The sequence below is a fragment of the Rhinichthys klamathensis genome, unplaced genomic scaffold (genome assembly GCF_029890125.1).
Source record: "Rhinichthys klamathensis goyatoka isolate OS25496 unplaced genomic scaffold, OSU_Roscu_1.1 h1tg000571l_1, whole genome shotgun sequence".
Classification (NCBI taxonomy): Eukaryota; Metazoa; Chordata; class Actinopteri; order Cypriniformes; family Leuciscidae; genus Rhinichthys; species Rhinichthys klamathensis.
Window position 1 is genome coordinate 962,132 of NW_026607037.1, and position 20,435 is coordinate 982,566.

The 20,435-nt window shown below is 39.5% G+C and overlaps 2 protein-coding genes and 1 long non-coding RNA gene across 3 annotated transcripts; 1 reads left to right on the forward strand and 2 right to left on the reverse strand.

The window, feature by feature from the left end:
- Positions 1 to 1,830: 1,830 nt before the first annotated feature.
- rundc3aa (RUN domain containing 3Aa) lies at positions 1,831 to 20,059 on the forward strand. The gene is made up of 11 exons (XM_056239778.1): positions 1,831 to 1,962; positions 9,766 to 9,881; positions 9,975 to 10,108; positions 11,254 to 11,339; positions 11,432 to 11,521; positions 11,636 to 11,716; positions 11,817 to 11,982; positions 12,234 to 12,391; positions 12,533 to 12,652; positions 18,824 to 18,924; positions 19,061 to 20,059. The coding sequence occupies exons 1-11, from the start codon at positions 1,856 to 1,858 to the stop codon at positions 19,201 to 19,203; spliced, it is 1,302 nt and encodes a 433-aa protein (XP_056095753.1). The 5' UTR covers positions 1,831 to 1,855; the 3' UTR covers positions 19,204 to 20,059.
- Positions 3,355 to 6,370, reverse strand: LOC130075214 (uncharacterized). Its single transcript, XR_008805457.1, has 2 exons — positions 6,314 to 6,370; positions 3,355 to 4,812 (listed from the first exon to the last, which is right to left on the reverse strand). It is a non-coding gene; the product is annotated as an uncharacterized LOC130075214 (long non-coding RNA).
- On the reverse strand, positions 7,783 to 9,340 carry LOC130075213 (autotransporter adhesin EhaG-like). Its single transcript, XM_056239780.1, has one exon. It carries the CDS (start codon positions 9,078 to 9,080, stop codon positions 8,832 to 8,834), a length of 249 nt encoding a protein of 82 aa, XP_056095755.1. The 5' UTR covers positions 9,081 to 9,340; the 3' UTR covers positions 7,783 to 8,831.
- Positions 20,060 to 20,435: the final 376 nt, after the last annotated feature.

The window sequence follows — 20,435 nt, forward strand, 5'->3', positions numbered from 1 at the left end:
AGTAATTACAATTAGTAATTCCCAAATTATTAAAAAGCGTAATTAAAAGGAAAGGTGATGTGACACAGTTGTAAACGTCCCTCTGTCCCAACTTTTTGGAGTGTGTTGCAGCCATCAAAATTAGTTTATATTTACAATTAAAATACAATTAGCCTAATTTGGTCAGTAAAACCACTAAAAATCTTTTCTTTGTACTTTTGTCAGTTAAATAAAGGTTAAACAGAATTAACAAATCACAAATTCTTGATTTTAAAGCATTTTACCAAATGTCCCAACTTTTCTGGAAATGGGTTTGTACTTTGTATTATTAATAGTATGATTTGTTTATGTGATTAGTTTGAAAGTTGCACAATATATTCTATAGGAAGTTGTCTGATGTCTTTTGCTCTCCACATTCCTGACAGGGACCGAAGTTATTTTTTAGCATATTATCAGCCATTGAAAATTATATACTACGTTCAGATATTCTATGAATTCCTAATTGACCCACTGACCCTCTTTTCATTCATGCTGCACAATAATTAATCACAGGCTTCCATATCTTATAAATATTTACACAATCTCTTAGCTAACATTTATATATTTTCAATATTTCTAATTTATTTCCCCCTTTATTTAGGAAAAAAAATGAAAGTTTAAAAGTGCAAGATGTTGTATTTTTGTAGCCCTGTCGTCCCCCAGCCCTGGAGTGGGCATACCTCCATCCAGCAGCAGCAGCTCGGCGGAAGAAGGGGAGATATATCCAGCTGCAGACCCGCAGCACCACCAGTTTCAGAACCCCAGTGCCAGAACCCCAGCGCCAGAACCGGAAGTGAGGGAGGGGCGGAATTATTTACAATAAACAAGCATGGTTATTTTTGCAAGTATTTAAAAATATTTAAAATTGTTGCACCTTTTAAATAATATTTAGGGTATGTTTTTATTACACAGTGAGTCACTGCTCGTTGTATGAACTATAACTGGTATGTGACAAATAAGAGCAAGTGTTGTTTGAAGACGTGAGAGTGCGCGCGCGCGGCCAGGGCTCTCTCTCTCTCTGCTCTGCCCTGTCATGCGCAGCAGTCATTCTATTCTACATCACTCACCGATCAAAATAGGCTTTGGCGGGACAAAAATTTGCTTTGGCGGCCGCCAAAAAGCGGACGATCTGACGGGTTTTAGAAGATTTAATACAACCTGAAACTAAAAAACAGACCCGACCTCTATTTGAGACCGGACTTATATTTACCCAGACCTGCAGCCACACCAGGCGTGTAAAAGAGACAATCGTCTATTTGGGACTCGGCTATTATTTGAAGTAGGCTACGGTACATTTTTATGGTTTCTTTTAAAACAATGCCGGATTTTCTCTCTCTTTTTAGATTTTTGACATTATTTTACATAAAGAAAAATGCATGCTGCACATGTTCTTGTGAAATAAAGTATATTTTATATAAAATGACCATAAGTTTCAAGCATTATTTTTCACCATCATGATCAGGAAGTAACTCTCATAATACAATGAAACGGATAGGCTAACTATATAGAATTATATTACACAAAATCAATGTTTTAAAATGCTTATTGTACTATACCTTAATGTATCATCATAATAGTAATAATGCCGTTTCGTGTCTAAGCAAATTACGCTCCAAAGCGTTAGGTGGCGTTACTCGGTTTAGAACGTAAGCTCCGCCCCTCACTTCCGGTCCTGGCGCTGGTGTTAGAACGTAAGCTCCGCCCCTTTCTTCCGGTTCTGGCGCTGGGGTTCTGAAACTGGTGGTGCTGCGGGTCTGCAGCTGGATACTATTGGAGAAGGGAGGGGTTTGAGCCGCGCAGCCGGGAAACTGAGGCTCGATGCAGCCTCCGCCGATTCATGAAGTCAGGCTGTCTCCAGACCGCAATGGCTATGGGTCTAACGTCGAAAAAATCGTCTTCTAGAAACGTCGGCGTGGAGCGCAAGAATCTCATCACCGTCTGCAGGTAGCTAGTTTATTGCATGACACATCGAATTGCTCTTCACGACACCAATCGTGTTTTCATTTCATCTCAAGTTACCTAGTAGCCTTTATTATTATTATATTTTATTAACTGGAACATACGTCATATGATATTACATCTTTTCTGATTTACATTCTTGAAGATGAGGCCCTTAAGGACGTTGGCCCCTTATTTAATTCCAGCATCCATGACGTCATTACATCCATCCGACGATTTTCATGCCGTGGACGCGACATGCTTAAACCACACCTGACCTTCACCCTCACAGAGCCTTTCACAAAGACGTTTCACATTTGGTTGTATTGTTGATAGGGTTTCTTAAATAAGGGCTACAAAAATAAATAAAATCACAAATTAAAATGAGCAGTAAATTATACTATTTATAGTTCTATCAGTGTCAACATGAAATCAAAATTGATCTTATTTAATTTCTTAATGCATGTTCCTGGTCTTTTTGTGAACAATTGGTGCATAGAATGTTGTTCATCTCAAAATAGAATAACTGTATCTCTCTATCTGAAACAACTTTCTGCTGATGTAACTTAGGCCATGATGGTGTTACTGTTAGCGAAATAGATATTAAATTGATCTCCTTACATTTACTGTTTATGAATGTGTCAAATGCACCTCACATTGAGTTGCAATTTGCACTTTTCAAATAGTATATACATACATTTTTCTCTATTATCTGATTGATCACCAAATCTCACTAGAATTAATGTAATGTCAACTTTTTTTGATTGCATCATCCCTTCATCATGCCAGTGAATAAGCCAGTTTACTAAATGAATATTGCTGTCTGAACCTCAGTTATTAGTAGTCATTTACAGATGTTTTATCAAATCAGGTATTCAAAGTTATTCTGTTTTAGCCCTCATCGGGAGATTCACATCATAAAGGTCTTGACTTAATGGCACATAAGTCATTGCATCCATAGATTGGAGAGGCTCAGCCCTATATGTGCACATTTTGTCCCAGCACACTGTGCAACATGCATTGGTGAGTCATGACCGAAGCTTATGAGGCACATAGAATTCCACCACTGCATTCTGTTCTGCAGGGCTGTGTGGGACTGCACCAGAGCTGCACTTTACCGGTCGCTTAGTACAGCACATTAAGTGGATGTTGAATAATTCATGTTTGGGGGCGCCCCAGGCATAGGCCATGTACAGTTGCTGAATGGACACAGAACACTGTCACTCCTGTTGGGACAGCAGCACGATTGTGTTGTCATAATGTAAATGCAGTCAAAGAGATGATTGTGATGTGGCAAGCTGTTGTGACATCATCATCTCCATCTGTTTGCCTGCAGACAATAGGAATATGGGTTCTAGCCCTAAATCTAAAATAGATCTACAAGAAAAACAATCTTCATTAATGTCAGCTCATATTTATTAAGCATACAGCACTGTGGTTAGAACCAAACTTTCCAAGGTTCTACCATCTGGATGGCATAATGTAGGAACTGTTAAACACATGAAACACATGCTATGCTAATGCATGGTAAAAAAAAACGAACAAGAAAGAATTACAAAAATGGACTTCAGACTTCACAAATTATTATAAACACAAAGACGCTTTTGTTGAAAAGGGCAGAGGCCTTTCTCTGCTACCCACATCCCTCGTATGGCTACTCCAGAGTTGTTTGTAACATTGAACAAATAGACACACAGGACGAAGAACTTGACAAGAAAAAGAAAAAAGATTTTTGAATCTTAATTAATGGCTGCTAGCAAAAAAATCTCAAACAGTGCTTAATTAAATTGAATCGTGATTAGCTCAGATTACTTGATGCTCTTAGGGACACGTAGTTCAGAGTAGCTAAAACCTCCCGTGTCTCTATCATGAGTGTTGTATTTCTCTGGTACATTGAGATCAGGAGACATTTAATTTCCTTCACTCTCAATCATCAAACCCTTACCCCCATTGTCGTGTCTCTCAGTCCGACAATGCAATGCCCATTTATGAAATTTGTTGCTTAGTCTTTAGCTAACCTTATACCAGGTTGAAATTCTCAACGGTCAGGGAAATGTTTGCTTTTGGCCCCTAAATCATTAGTCTTCATGGTAAATGATCTAAGCTGGAAATCAGGGGCAATTCTAACCAATATATTAATCTGAAGCATCTTTGCTGAAACTGAGAGCTGTTGACATTGTGGAGAAGAGTTTTGACCAACAGACACATGATTAGTTTAAGTCCCCATAACCCACCCACTTATCTCAAAGCTGAGCTCCTTCTGCACTAAGATCAAAAGCATTAGTGATGTTGCATTTCTTTTGCCTATTTTACAATGGTTACACAGATACAGTCTGGATCACTGACATAACTATAGACAGTAACACAGTTTCAGTTTTCTACTTTTTCAGTTTTTACACTCACACTAAACAAATGTCAGTTTCAGAGGGGCTAAATAAAGGTTTCATTATAAGGGCACTCATGATACGTTTACATGTTTGTTGGTTGTTTTTTACTAATGAAATACATTGAATGCACTGTAAGTTGTTTTGAATAAAAGTTCATTCCAAACATTGTTGTCATATACAAGGCAATAGCTCAGTACTTCAGACCATAAGATTTGTAACAGTGTATGGCAGTAACCATTGTGAGGGTTTTATGAAGTTTATGAAGTGTAAAATAAGGCATGATGACTGCCTCCCAGGTCAAAGTCGAAAGGTAAGAGTTCCAGCGGTCAAAGAATGGCTCTTGTTGATGTCCCCATGTCTTGACTTTCCAATAAAATGGAATGGCCCGTTTTGCTTTTCTCCTTGAAAAAGTTTCCCAGACAGCTGAAGCTAGTAATGTAAATCTGTGGACTCCGATGATTCAAGAACTCTGCAAGGATGAGCATTTGAATTCAGTGTCAGTCTTTGTACAGTACAATCAACAGCTTTAGTTTTGTGTATGACTTGTCATCTGAATGATATACAAGAAGCCACTGGATTATGTCTTATGGGACTTAGAATGTATCGTATGGGACATAGTTCTCTTGATAATGTTTTGGAGGTTGTTGATGGTGTTAATTTTCTACTTAAATGTTTTTTAAAATTTCCCTTAAAGGTTTTGGAGATCAATATTATGCAGAGATGTTTTTAAAAGGGAGGGAATTGGGTATCAATTGGCATATTTTCAGTTCAATCTTCATCCTTGAAATGCAGTTCCCTGACCATCTGATTTCTTAGGAACATGTCAAAATCACATTTGTTACCAACATGTCTTGGCACCAGCTCAGCGACCTCTGACTGGTTCTTTCATGATAAACTTAAACTTCTAACTCAGAGCAATTAGGCTGAATGCACAATTACACAATCAATCGTTATCACTTACTTAGCTTCTCAGTCTACACATACCTAACCCATTTAACTATCCTATCCTCCAGTTCTAGGAAGCAAGCTTGGGAGAGGAGGGCCAGAACATGGAAATAGGGATGATTGATAGAAAGGGTATTGGAGAGAGAGGGACCAAAGCATAACAAGAAAGTAGGAGGTACAAAGCAAATCTAACCTTATTATCAGTGGCCTGTAAGCTTTAAAAGCTGAGAACAATCCAGAACCCTGAGAAACTTAGAGGTAATTTAGAGGTAATTCCGTGTGTAGTCAAATGCACCTTGAAAAAACTAACAAAAATCTTAAGAGTGAGTGCTATGAAGTAATATTTCTTAAAAGGGTCTGGTTTTTGGCCTGTTACCAAAGTGGGCGAGACCAAGAACACAAAAGCCATTTGTTAAGTGGCTGCACGTTTGTTTTTCAGTGTCAAATCGTACCAAGACAGTCTTGCTGCCACATTTCTCTATTAGCATTTCAGCCCTCACCCTTTAGCCCTCACCCTGAGAACCTTTAGAGATCTGCACATCTTGACCAGGCATAGTGTGCAATCCAATTATTTGGTTGGCTGGTGTTGGGAGTTGTCTTACTGCAATGATTAGCATTGTTCTCGGAGTGTGGGATTTTACCTGCCCTTGTGGACCACCTCTGTGGAACACCTCTTGGGTGAGCCATAGAGCCAAGGAGAAAATCTAGACTTAAGAATGTTTATGATGTTTAGGGCATTCAAATCTAACTGAGCTGTCATTACAGAGGGACAAATTTTGCTCAGGTCAAATAATGAAGCAATGAAACAGCGAAGATCAAACAACTACATGTGACTAAACTGAAATCCATGCTGGCAAGATCAGTGATCTTTGTAAAACCTTGAAATATCAATATTACATAATGAGAGCTATTAGTTATCATAATTTACGAAATTGCTGTGTTAAATAAATAAATCTATTATTGCTGCAAATAATAGTCCATGGCATAACCATTATCCTTTGGAGCTGGATTCATTAGTTACTAACCTGTATCTGGGATGTATTCCAGAGAAATTAAAACAAAAAAGAGACCTGATCCAAAATCCAAAAGGGATTTTTTTTTTTTTAATGGCAATTTTTTTTTGCAAGATGCAATAAATTATCTCCACAGAAGGTACGCTGTGATGATGATGTTTCCTCAGCTGTTGGTGATATTTGCTTATGTTTTCTTTGTTTCCAGCTTGGTGAAACTGTCCCCCCATACCACTCCCAGCACCCTGCACCCTCCCCATAGATTTTGACTTACTCGCCATTAAAGAGTTTTCCTCTTGGGCATGAAAGCTTTTCGGAAGGATGTAGATTTGGTGCCTCGGCTGAATGAGGCGCCACCCATGGAGATCTTTGTCTTGCCACTGGTGATGGTGGAGGAGCCCAGGGATGTTGTGCTCTTCCCGCGGGAGATAGAAGAGTTTCCCATCAACATCTTGGTCTTCTCTCTCTTGATTGATGTGCTCCCCAGGTTGAGGGCCGTCTTGCCCTCTGTGATACTGGTATTACCCATGGTGGAACCGAAGGTGGTGGTGGAGAAGCTCCAGGAAGTCTCCTCCTGCAGCCAGCTTAGACGATCTTACCTGGAGCACGTTCACGGTTAAATTTTCTCTACTTTCCCTTGGTAATCTTGTGCTCTCCTGGTTCTACAGGATGAGGTTACGATGGCTCATCGCGTGTCCTGGCAGCAACGCATCCCAACTCACACAGACAGTGCCTGGCTGGGTGTGACAGTCCAAACAGCTAGTGTCGGGATGGGACAAGAATGCTAAGCGTGGTGAGAGCAACCCCCATGCAGCAGCATAAAGCACTTGTTGAGCAGCATACCGTGGGCTTCGCAAGGCCACATACCTCCCCTGTGTGCCGTGAATGGACAGAGGCTGCCGTAGGAGGCCTTAGTTCTATATGGGGGCAGAGGGGACAGTAGACCACATTGTACCGTCGCTAAAGCGAGGCACTGAAGAACACATTGTTGGGCGACACAATCGGGGGTGACATCACTCAGTTCTGTGGCATTGTGCCTCCCTAGAACTGATAGAAATGTCTTGACTTATACTGTACATGGTTTCTGAAAAAGGTATCGTATTGACTGAGCCCAAGACTTTGAGACTCAAGGGTGTGGTCTACTTTAATGATTTTGTTAAATCAGACCCCATAAATGTGCATTCAAATTAGTTATTACCGAAGCATTGTTTCATATATAGCCTATGCTTGCTAAAAGGTAAAGCCAGGTTCACACTGTATTTTTGGCCTCTTTTTTTTTAAATAAATCTTACTTCTAGCTGTCAATGGGATGAGTGAAACCAAAGTCTTGAATACAACTGTACAGTCTGACAAAAGAAAGGTGGATTTTACCTAAGATATGATTGTAATCACATTGTATAGTCTGACAAGCAACAGTGTGTGCCTAACTTAAGGTAAATTAAAATAAACCCTCTGTAGTATTTTAAAGACAGACACATTAAAACAATGTTTTAACCATTTTAAAGGTCTATTTATTGACAATTCTGATTTAATCCATTATAATAATGTTGATTTATGCTACATTAATGTACGATTACGAAGTCGAAGAATTAACAATGCACATTTTATTTGTAAGGCTATGGTTGAAGTTAAAACTTTTTACTATGACTTGGTTAGTACCAATTAACTGATACAATTCCACTTGCAAAACAATCTCAGATCTGGATTCCTGACTTATCCAACTTAGACCCTTCTGCATGTGAACAACAATAAAAGCCATTCCAGTTGTGGAAGTGCACACCCTCACACATGCATGCATGCATGCATGTTCTCTTCATGGAAACCAGATTTGCGCCTGATCTCTGAACATGTTTTCTCAGACAAATCTTCATTTTAAAATCATCTCTATTCTCTTTCAGGGACAAAGACGTCACGCTCAGTTCCAAGCTAATTTAAGGTACACTTGCACTTCATTTTGCCTCTAGAATGCATTTGTGTGCAATTCTAGAGCAAGCTGGCAAACACTTGCATCTCACAAGACATCCAACCTGCTTGAACGCTCTACTTTAAAGTCAGTCTTTGTGGTAACATACACATATACTGTACATAATCTGTTTGCAGTTATATTTGTGTCTTTATGTCACAGATGAAAATCCCAGTAGAGATTCCATTGCGTTTCCTTGCCTCTTTTGAGGGAAGTCTTAACTACAGTGACAGACTTCTCCCCTTGACTTAAAGTGGCCTTGCTCAAAGAACTAGTAGTCTCTCCATGAGTGATTGTAGTTGTACCCACCACAAACGCAGTCTCTCCCTTCCTCAGTTTGGTCTTGCTCCTCGAAAGAACTGTCTTCCCCCATGACATGGCCTTCTTGCTTTTCATCAGTTTGATTTTCCCTTTTGTAAAGCAGGTCTTTCTCAATAAAAGAAAAGCCTTTCCTTTTGAGGCTTTTGAGTTGTCCTCTTGTTGTATATCTGTTGTTTTGTCCTTCTCAGTGCTCTTTCTTGCTGTTGAAGTCTTTGTCTTTGTTTCAGCGTTTGCGGATCTCCTTTCCATCTACTTGGTCCGGCGCTTGGGCATGAGGGCCTTGCGGAAGGAGGTTGTAGTTTTGCCTCGGCTGAAGCTGGCTGTGCCCAGGGATATGGTGGTCTTGCCTCTGGTTATGGTAGAGTCTCCCATAGAGGTAGTGGTGACCCCACGGGTGATGTTGGACTTGCCCATGGTGATGGAAGTCTTGCCCCGGGCTATTGAAGAGCCGCCTACAGACAGGGCAGTCTTCCCTTCTGTAATACTGGTGTTCCCCATGAAGGCATGTAGGTCATCAGGTCTTCGAACTCTCAGTTCTCTCTCTGTTTCCTCTTCCCTTTGAGTGGGCTAGAGTCTTAGCATACCAGCGCCTTGCAGGTTTGACTGTGCTAGAAGAAAACTGTACACAGTATCGGGACAGCCCTAAATAGATCACACCACCATTTCAGCAAGTGGGTGGGTGGAGAAAATGAGTGTGTTAGGATACGAGGGAGATTCGCTCACTATAGTGTTCCTTTAAAAAAAAAAAGCCGCAGAGGTTTGAATGGAACCCAGGCGAAAGGACAAAAGTCGCCACGCCGACAAGTAGCATAACGCTGTTGGCCAGGGCACAAGGACTCCAATTGTGATGGCAGGAGTGATAACGTGAACATGGCATCAAAAGGGCATTGTCTAGCACACAGGACAATTGGGATTGACCTCAGCAGTCCGCTGTGGCACCGCTCCCGAAACCGCCCGTCTTTACATCAGTCAGAATGGCAGCATTGAGTGGGGCCTGCACCAATGCTAGTTTTTGTATCTGTGAGATGCTGATCATACTGTTAGCGAAGCGTGGTGTTTCATCACTGTGTGGCTCTGTGTTTTTGATGAATTTGGAGTTTCCAAATCGGATCTGTTACATTGCATATCTAGCGTAACTCAATTTTACTGCATTTCTATCTGTTACTCTTTCTTTCTCTCTCAGGTTTTCTGTGAAGACGTTGTTGGAAAAGTACACTGCTGAGCCTATTGATGACTCATCAGAGGAGTTTATTAACTTTGCAGCAATTTTGGAGCACATCCTCAGTCACCGTTTCAAAGGTATACTTTTACACAACTTTTTCTGTCAATGCCCAATGTGTGTCAGTACTCATGAATAATCTTTTGTTTGTTTTTATTAAAAAAATTTATCAGGTCCAGGTGGTTGGTTCAGTTCAGATGGCCAGAGGAGTTTTTGGGACTATATCCGCCTGGCCTGCAGTAAAGTCCACAACAACTGCATCAGTAGCATTGAGAGCATTGAGAACATTAGCACGTCACGAGCAAAGGCAAGACACTTTCAACCTTTCAGCTTCAAGCATTCTATATTTACCCTGTGAGATGATTAGCTAATCGGTTGTCAGTCTTGTATTTAAGTCTTTAATTACGTTCACACACAGTTCAGTTATTTACGGGAGTCACAAACATATTATATAATCGTACTCACAGCTCCTTCGGATGAGACGTTAAACCGAGGCCCTGACTCTCTGTGATCACAAAAAATCCCAGGATGTCTTTCGAAAGAGCAGGGGTGTAGCCCCGGCATCCTATGTTGTTTCACTTGCGGTAACTTACAGTGACGAGACATGTGCAGTGTGTCATCTGAAGGTTTTAGATCCAGTCACTGTTCTCCACTGGAGACAATTTTGTGTTCAACACGTGACTCAAATGCTCCTCTCTCCACCCAGATATAAAAGCTGCTGTCGGTTAATGAAGGTTTGATGCATTCTTTCGGTCTCTCGATTGGACTTTGCCATCTATGATATTACTATGATATCACTGTCGCAGTGCTTAGGGTGGCAGGGTGGCAGGGTGGCTCAGTGGGTAGCACTGTCTCCTCCCAGCAAGAAGGTGCCCAGTTCGAGCCCACAGTTTTGTGTTCAACACGCGAGCTCCGCTCATCACAAAGATATAAAAGCTGCTGTCGGTTAATGAAGGTTTGACGCATTAACTCGCGGCTCGATTGACTACTTGAGTGATGAGCCAGGAGTTCTTTCTGTGTGGAGTTTGCATGCTCTCCACCTGCCGTGGGTTTCCTCCAGGTGCTCTGGTTTCCCCCACAGTCAAAAGTGGATTGGACATTTCAAATTGTGAGTGTGAATGTGTCCCAGCACTCTCAGTTGTGCCAGAAAGGGCATCCGGCGTAAAACCTGGGCCAAATCAAATGTGTGTGTGTGAAGCGGACCCTGCAAATGAGCGGGAATAACGCTAGGAAAATGGATGGACTGTCGCTGTGGTTACTGATAAGAGAATATCTGCTTGACTCCCATTGCACGTTCAATAGATGCTACTGTAAGTTGCTGTTTGAACGGGACATTTCGAGACTCACACCTATAAGTAAATGCAATTGTCAATCCCAAAAACTGACAGTGTGAACATAGGCTAGCTAGGTTGCGAAGCTTTTTCTATAACTAATATTCTTGTTTTCATACAGGGGCGAGCCTGGATTCGTGTTGCTTTGATGGAGAAGCGTTTGTCTGAATATGTAGCCACTGCGTTAAGAGACACTCGGACTACCAGGTCACAACTCTTGTCTATACAATGTGTTTTAAACCAGTCTTCATCCTTTCGAAGTAATTTAATGCATTTGTAAATGTATATTTGCACTGCAGGAGATTTTATGATGATGGCGCCATTATGCTAAGGGAGGAGGCTACTGTTCTGACGGGTATGCTAATTGGACTCAGTGCCATTGACTTTAGGTAAAAGCAACTTGCATAAATGACATTTACTTAAATGTGAAATTTCTTTGCCACCAGTGGCACCAACGAGTGATATGATAATACTGACTGTCTTTCTTTTTTTGCTACCATTAGTTTCTGCCTGAAAGGAGAGGTTTTGGATGGAAAGACACCTGCAGTGATCGACTACACACCTTACCTTAGGTTTACCCAGAGGTAGGAGGTTTTAATATTTTTTATTGGCTGACCAAACACAAAGCCTAAACCTTATAGTACCCCTTAATATGTCATTACTGCTATTGATGTGGCCCTGCAGCTATGACTACTTGAGTGATGAAGAAGACCGCCGCAGTGTGGACAGCAGTGCCAGCGATGAGAGTGTAGCTGAGCATCCTTACATTCCTCTGGTCACGGACGAAGAGACCTGGAGCAACAAGTGCAGAAAGATGGAGCAAAGATTCAAGATTGTCCATGCCCAAAAGGTACTGGAAGTTTTTTAGTTCCAGGCACTGGGTGATTTGGTTAACCTTGTTCAAATTAAGTTTTTAGCTGTAGAAATGAATGAAAAATAAATAAATAAACAGCTGCATGTTCCAAAACACAGCTGTCAGCAGTGGATTAAAAAATAAATGCTAACGCTTTACAATAAGGTTTCATTTGTGTTAACAGAAATAGTGCATTCATATAGAAATAGTGCATTCATATCCTAATCCATGAATATGTGTAATTTTAGGGTTATTTAGAGGAATTGGTGCGCTTGAGGGAGTCCCAGCTGAAAAATGTTGAAACGGAGAACAAGAGGCTAGATGCTAAATTAGAGGATCTACAGGTCCAGAGTCAACAAGAGAAGAAAGAACTGGAGGCCATTATCCTGGAACTACAAGCACAACTGTATGCACACACGCACACACACACACACACACACACACACACACACACACACACACACACACACACACACACACATTATTACACATTCTGCATTTGTGCCAACAAGAAGTCTTTTTAGCTTTATTCTGGTATGTTTTGCAGCACTGGCATCATTCCTTGTGAGTCCTCTCATTTAGTAAAAGGCTTATCTATACCACTCATTAACCAATGGACAACTGCACATGCCGCCAACAACCAAGGAAACGTAAAGCTGTTCCGTCGGTAAGCACTGAGTCAAAATTTAAAGACCATCACCACTCAGAACACCTCAGCAGCTGGATAGCAATATCCTGGAAGTCACCTGTAGCATCAAGTTTTGCATAGGAGAGCACCACTCATTCTAGTCAATCTAGTCATGTATTCCCAGATAGCAATGAGTCGGCGGACCACCGTCGGTTCTCCGGCGGCAGTAGAAGCGTCAGAATGGCGACATCGCAAACACGTTGGACGGCGCGCCGCCTTCCTACCGCCTTCGTTAAGCGGCCGGCCCGCGGGCCAACCGCCGTTCCGCCGCCTTTATATTGAAGGCCGTCCTTCCGCGGCCCGCCGGAGGCAAACGCTATTTTCGAGCGCTCTGCCGCCGCTTATTCTGGCTATATATATTTTTTTTATTTATTTATAGCATGCAGTTTATCAAGAATAATGATTGCTCAAACCAGACAAATTTACAATTGGCATTTTTATTCTACATTTCAAAGTACAGTAACTGTCATTTAAACAAGATGTTTCAGATCACTGAAACATTACAGAAAAATAAATAAATCAATATATTAACATGCAGGTTTCCAATTCAATTTTGGTTAAACAGCCTTACAAGCAAATTACAACACTTACAATAAGTGTTCATATAAAAAGGACAGCTCTAGGGTAAAAAATTACCAGTAAACATTATGACAAGTAAAGAGGATATTTGATACCAAATAATGTGCAAGATACCAAATAAATAAAAGTATAACTACATTTACAAACCATTTCTAACAATATGATAAGTGGTAGTAATTTATAGTAAAGCTCTGGAGTAGAATAGGCCATTATAACCCCAATGCTGACCTGTGGCACAAGGATTTACAAGCTTTATTTGAAAAAGAAAAAAAGAAAGTAATTTCCACAGTGAGTGAGTGTAGTCTGACACTTCTGACTTCTTTAACCTGTTAACCTGCAACCCCATTTTTGAAAAATCCCCAGATATGGCATTCCCAAACCGAAACAGATACAGTTCATGAACCCTTTGTACTAAAAGCACAAGTAAGATCTCATTTGAAAGCTGACACCTGGAAGTTTATTGTAAATGTAGAATTAATTATTGTCATAATGAAAAAAAATAGTTATAAATAGCTTCAAAGTTTTGTAAAATTATTATACATTTATTTTTATGAAACATCTTCATGAAAATAAAATTGAAGTTGGCATTGTAGCAATCTAGAAATGCACTGCAGCTAAAGCCACATGTCTGGCCATGTTATATTTAAAATCTGAAGATGATAAGTCTAAAACTCTGTATTTAGTTCAATGTTTTTCAAGATCATGTCATATGACTTTATTTTGATTAGACTGGTGTTTATTGTCATCTTATAAGCATCTATTCAGTCTATTGCCTCTATTGTTTTGTGATGCAAAAACGAGCCCCATTCAGTGTCAGTCTCCCCTGCACATATTCACACCTCTCCAGCCTGTTTATTGCTCTAAATATGCTTTTCTTTTGTCTGCATTATAATCACTAACGACTAGCAATTCACACTGTTTCAATCCCTCATTTCTTTTATAAAAGTTCTCACTTCACAGTGAAACTGTATCAAATGCCCTTTTTGAAAAACGAAACATTTTAGTAAGCATTCTTATTTAGAAAAAAAATCATAAAAATTACACCGAAGTTAGGTAGCAGGTGCTCAGTACTAGCTAGCATGTTAGCTTAGCACACCATCAATACACGACAATTTATGAGAATAAAACTATGTTTGTGCTCCAAACTTACTTTACAGCGCAAGTCGAGTGTTTTTAATAACTTTCTGTAATCTGATTTGGCTTCAGATAAAAAAATCAGATAGAAAATATATTATTTTATTGTATTCTGCACAATTTGAAAGTCTATCTCGATTAGCATTACATTATACATATAATCTATTATTATGAAAATACCTGACATGACTCGAAGAACACAGGTAAATCAAATATCATTGCAATCATGTTTATTGTCTTCAAAACATCTTTATCTGCACTTTACAGCGATCTCTGATAGCTTTGTTGTGTCAGGACTTCCTGAATGTCACATGATTATGGCTCTTCTTCATGTGATCCATATATGGACTTTACTGTCCAACAGCGCCCCAGACTTCAGTATGAATTGATAATATACAGTAGATCAGAGTATCCAGCGCTCAAAATGATTACATCGACGCATTTGGGTATAAATTCAATAAATATTATTCTTGTCTATAGAAATCTGATGTAAACTTATGAGAATCTATCAATATTTCTCCAAATCTGCACATGTTTGAGCTAAAAGCCCTGAGGGACGTTGTTTTGTCAAGCGCTGTCATGACGATCGCACGGGAGTTTTTTTCTGAATGAGAGCAGCTGACGCTCATAATTCATATTAAAGGTAACGACTCGTTTTTTAATTTCATAACTCCTGACACAAATTAAGACATAACTGTCACTATAAGTTTCTCAGAATACAATAGTGGTCAAATACTGAAACTTGAGTCTTATATCGTTTTAATGATGTATAGTTTGTCAAGTTAATAACATTAAATATGTAGTAACTTTGAACTATTTAAAAAAAAAACGCTTCAGAGCGCCCACGCACTGGTGACGGTTAACAGGTTAAGGGTCTTGATTCTACTGACTGCAAGATAAAGAAAGGATTCCAGTTGTCAGTGATTCTGGGGTGTCAGTAGTCAGTCTAGTTTTAAGTTGTCGGCTGTGGGTCCCTCTCAGCTGTGCGGCGCCTTTTTCTGCCTTCACGGTCAGATGCTCCTTTCAGGTAACGCGTAACGTTAACCTGGACCGCCTCATCAGTGCATCCTGGGTTGCCGGGTCCTTCCGGATGGCTAATATAGAAAATACAGATCTGTCATTTAATTTGAATTGCATGAGGACAATAGGACATACACATCTACTTAAATCTAAAAAAAAATATCCAACTTACTTTGAACAATGGTCTTCAGGAACATGTCTCTAAAACATGCTTTATCCCCTACACCAAGCTGAAAATCCAAAAAAGTGTTACAAATTACATTTCTCTGAAACTTCTCATAAATAAATAAAAATGTGAAAGGCTAAGGATTCAGACTGTAATATATGCAGTATACAATCTTAAATTTTACTTTATATCTAGGTCTACTACATGTACAGGTAGCCCCAGTGGGAATTAAACCGACAGCCACAGGTGCTGTTTGCAAGTTGTACCTAATTGCTCAGTGCAAGCAAACGTCTTCAACATTGTTTGTTGAACTTGCTTCACCTGCTCTTGAAGTAAGATTTTACAATTCGTATTTTTATATGTAATATTGTAGTGTTTATTATAAATGATTTATCTGTGCACTTCATTATTCTTTTAAAATTCATGTAGCCTTATAATCTTTAATCAAATACGTTACCCTTCCCTCCCCCTCGAAACGACTTCTCTTCTCTTCCGGTCATGTGCTATGGCGCGAGGGCGTGGCAACTCCCCTCAAACCGTGCTATGAGCAGAGATGGAGAAGAGGAGCGCTAGAGTAAAACCCTGCCCTCCGTTCAATATACCGTTTCACTTTTAAATACGTCACAACACTGGAGAAAAGTCGTTTGTAACTTCCGGTTCATGCCGACTTCAAATAGAAGCAATAGTTTCCAAGACAAAAAAACTTCACAAATAACATCACTTACTTGTACTCAAACTCTTGGCTCTGTGAAGTGGAGTCTGGATTACTGGGGAGAAACCTGGTAGCGAGAAAGAGGAAACAGAAATTTGAAAATCTAACAAATGGTATAGTTTAGTGGCAGGATCACAAATCCAGCATAACAGCAATAGATTTTACATACCAGTTCAGCATTTTCCTGGTTTTCTGGAATCGATGCATCTTTCTAGAGTTTTTTTTCTTGAGACTTACAAGATTCTAGAGTAGGGAATAATGAATATAAGAGTCAGTTATCCACAATAAACAGAAAATAAATTACACAGATGAAATACAGGAAAATTAAATACACAAGTCAGACCCATTTACCTGCTCCCTTCATGAACTTAAAATGATGTTTCTCCCAGGTGCTGTGTGGAGGTGTGCAGAGGATGGCTAAATTGTTGCCTTCGTCTTTTTGCTGAGGTTAAATGGGGGCCAATGGCACATGCTCTCGCTGAGCCACTCTTGCGGAACCACTGCAAATGGCAGATCCTCCTCGTTGATAAACTGAACAATGTGAACCATCTAAAATAGAAGAACATTTTGCATAAAGTATACTTTTTGATTAATTTCCAGGCAAAATCAATAACATTAAAATGCTCACCCCTTCAAAAAACGAGTCATTTTCACAAGTGGATCAACAGAAAACCATGTTCAGAAAAACACAATCATATACATATACACACATATATACATACACATATATATATATATATATATACACACACACACACATAGTTATTTTTGTAAGAAAACACCAAAAGTTAAACTTTCTAGATGTAAAGCTTTCTTTCTAGATGTAAAGCTTTGGCGATCTACTGTAGCTAGATACATTTCAACATGTCGAACATGCTTGAATTCAGTGAGTAAAAAAGGCGAAGCAGCATGTGTTAGCTAACACTGTAAGTTAAACTAGACTAGCAGCATGGTTGTCGAATCAAACAAAACATCATTATGTTTAGTTAGAAAACAACACAAGTTATACTGATCAGTCTTTCTTGTCGTAAAGATGTTGCTAACGTTACCATTCCCACGTGGGCGGGAGAATTGTCCTTCAGGATTTAGTTACGTAAGTTAGTTAATTATTCGACTGACCAATACTATCTTAAACCACATACTGTAGTAGGCCTACTCACACTTGCATAAACATACGTAAATATAGTTAAAAGAAGAAAAGAAAAAACTAACGCCAGGAAGAAACTAAGTAACGTTAGCCTAACTAACATTAGCTATGTCAGAAACATGACGCAAACTTTGTAAACAGGCTAACTTACTAGCTTGACTAGTAAGGCAAGAACATATTTGAAAAAGATGAACTAAAAATGTAAAAAATGAACATAATATTGCGTTACACAAAAAGGAAAAATGTACTTACTTTAAAGATCGTAGTCAATGACTAGATAGGATATCCTCTCCAAATACTGAAATCGTGTGACGAGTGGCCACTGTTGTGTTGGTAAATCTGCTTCCGTTTTTTAGGTACTGCCCCTCTCGGCCGGTGGAGGTACTTCTCTGTTTGTGCTTTAATACTTTCTTAAACATTTGTACAGATTGCAAAACTCGCTATTGCAAATGAATCCCTTATACCTGTAAAAGGTAAAATAAATAAAAAAATCGAACTTGTAAAAAAATGAAAGACATAAACGAAATTTCCTGGGGTGACAGAGAGACAAAATATTTCTAAATATTTCACTTTATCTTTCAGGTCAAAACAGGGATTTTCATGTTTATTATAAATATTACCATGGTTGCAAATTAATAAAAAAAATCTAAAGCATACCCAAGCTTTTGGCCAAGTTGCAGATGTCTTTCACTGTTCACTGATTTCAGGCATTGGTTAAAAGTCTAACTTCATCCATTTATTCTGCTAAATTGTTCATACCATGAATGAAATATTTATTTTAAAACCTAATCAGAATCAGAAAGATATTTATTGCCAAGTAAGTTTTACAAAAGGAATTCTTTTTGGACTATTTGTGCATCTCACTTGTGCATAAATCAAAGAAATGAATTGTCACCTTAAGTGAATAAAATAATTCTATATATTTTACATAGGCCTATCACTGAATCGCTTCAGAGTTTCAACGTAATTTAAATGTATTTTCCTAAACCTTATCATGGAATCAGACTGAGTCAAATCTGTTATAAACCCTATAATGACTTTGGTACCTAAAAATTTGATATAATTCACATAATAATTATAATCGCTTTAAATGTGAAAGTTAAAATGCTGTCAGTTCCACTCATGCCAATGACATGGCTGGTCGATTTCAAAGCGGCTTGCCGCCAGCCGGCCGCGGTTCATTTAGACGGCGGCAACCGCCAGAGAGAATGAAGTCGGCGGGCCGGCGGCTGTTCGCCGGCGGCATCTCGCAAGAAATGGGAGTGACGTATTCGGCGGCAAACGTTTCTTCTCCGCCAGCGGGGCGCACCTATAGCCGACAGTTTGGGGCCGGCGGCAAAAAGAAGCCGTGCCGATATTTTTTGCTATCTGGGTTCATGTGTTTGGGTTTAGGAGAAGTTTTCACAGTTTGGACCTCTCAGCTGATGTGAGTTTGAACTCTGACTCTCAGAAGGAAGACGGCAATCAGAATGGAGACAACGCCTGGTCAGCAGGTAAAAACCACACGGATTAACATATATTAAAAGCCTGTCTGAGTACTGATTACTAATAAATCTCGTTTTTCTTCTCTTCTCTTCTCTTCTCTTCTCTTCTCTTCTCTTCTCTTCTCTTCTCTTCTCTTCTCTTCAGCTAAAGACAACACTCCCTCTATGCTCGGTCTTTGTGGTTCTTTGGCTTCTCTACCCAGCTGCAAGTCTCTGGCAAGTCTCAAATCCAGCGAGTATTTGGTCAACATCAGCAGAGAGCCAAGTCCTGCCCTGTCTCCCAGCTAGGGGGCGCCAAAGTCCAACCAACAAAACACTCTCTGTCTCAACTGTACTTTCCCGAAGAGACATCACAATTGTGCAACCAACGTCCTCCAACGTTCCCAAGGATCTGAAACAAAACAGTGTGGATTGATTGTGTTTTATGGGTGAAGAAGGTGTTTAATCTGAATTTGGTATTTGTGAAGTGTAAGATCCAATCTTAAAAATCCATGAATGACGAACCCTCCTGCACCCTCTAACTTTCCTACCTTTACTTTCCAATTTATTATTCACTCTGATCTTCCACCCTTCAGTAAAGTCTTCATCAGAATGTTTGAATGTCTGTAACATTCCCTGAGCCAGATATTAGAGCCCAAGGCCACAGCAGCGTCCCAGCACCAAGGCATAAATAAATCAAAGTGATACAAAAAACTCAAGACTTGGCAGTTATTCATTATACATAAATGCATTTAAAATTAACATGAACACATCTGGTCACATGTTAACCGCAGTCAAATCTCTGATTTAGACATATTACCTCCTTCCTATGCTTATAATCAACTTAGAACAAAAGATATGAGGAAATAAAAGAGAGAGACCAAGGGAGGGAGAAGGCAGAATCTGATGCCTCTATCTGCATGTGAAATGCGCTTTATTGAGGCTGTAAATGCCTTGGCTTACTCATTGTATTTGTGCCTTTGACAGTTATATAATGTGACAGCAAGCATTTCAAGTGTTGTCAGCTAAATTCAAATATTTGGTCATATTTATCTTATTGGTGTGTTTCCCCTCCCCAGTTTCTGTATAATTGCCTATTTTGTTATGCAGTGGTGGCAGTGCTCTGCAGTTTTGAATTGTAATAAATGATTCTTATGTTATCTTACCTCAGACTTGTTTCTCTGAATATTGCAAAAAAAACACTTAAATCTCAAATTCTTATCCCAGAATGCTTCAGGGCAAACAGCACAACAATATCAGCACTTCCCGGGAGAACTCGACATCTAGTGGATATTGCTTGTAATGGCTTTGCAAAGCAGGATACAAACGCATGGTACATTTACTCAATAAATAGATTCATTTCCCCGTTAAAAACATTTTGTCACCACACAACCTATCCCAGCATAAATGCTCCCAATAAATGATTTGCAATTAAAGTATACTTTCACAAGCCACTGTTAATGCTAAAAGACAAACAAGCATACTGCATGCGGGATTTGGCATGGCAAAAAGCGTGCAAAGAGCGCTCCCTTCATAATTGC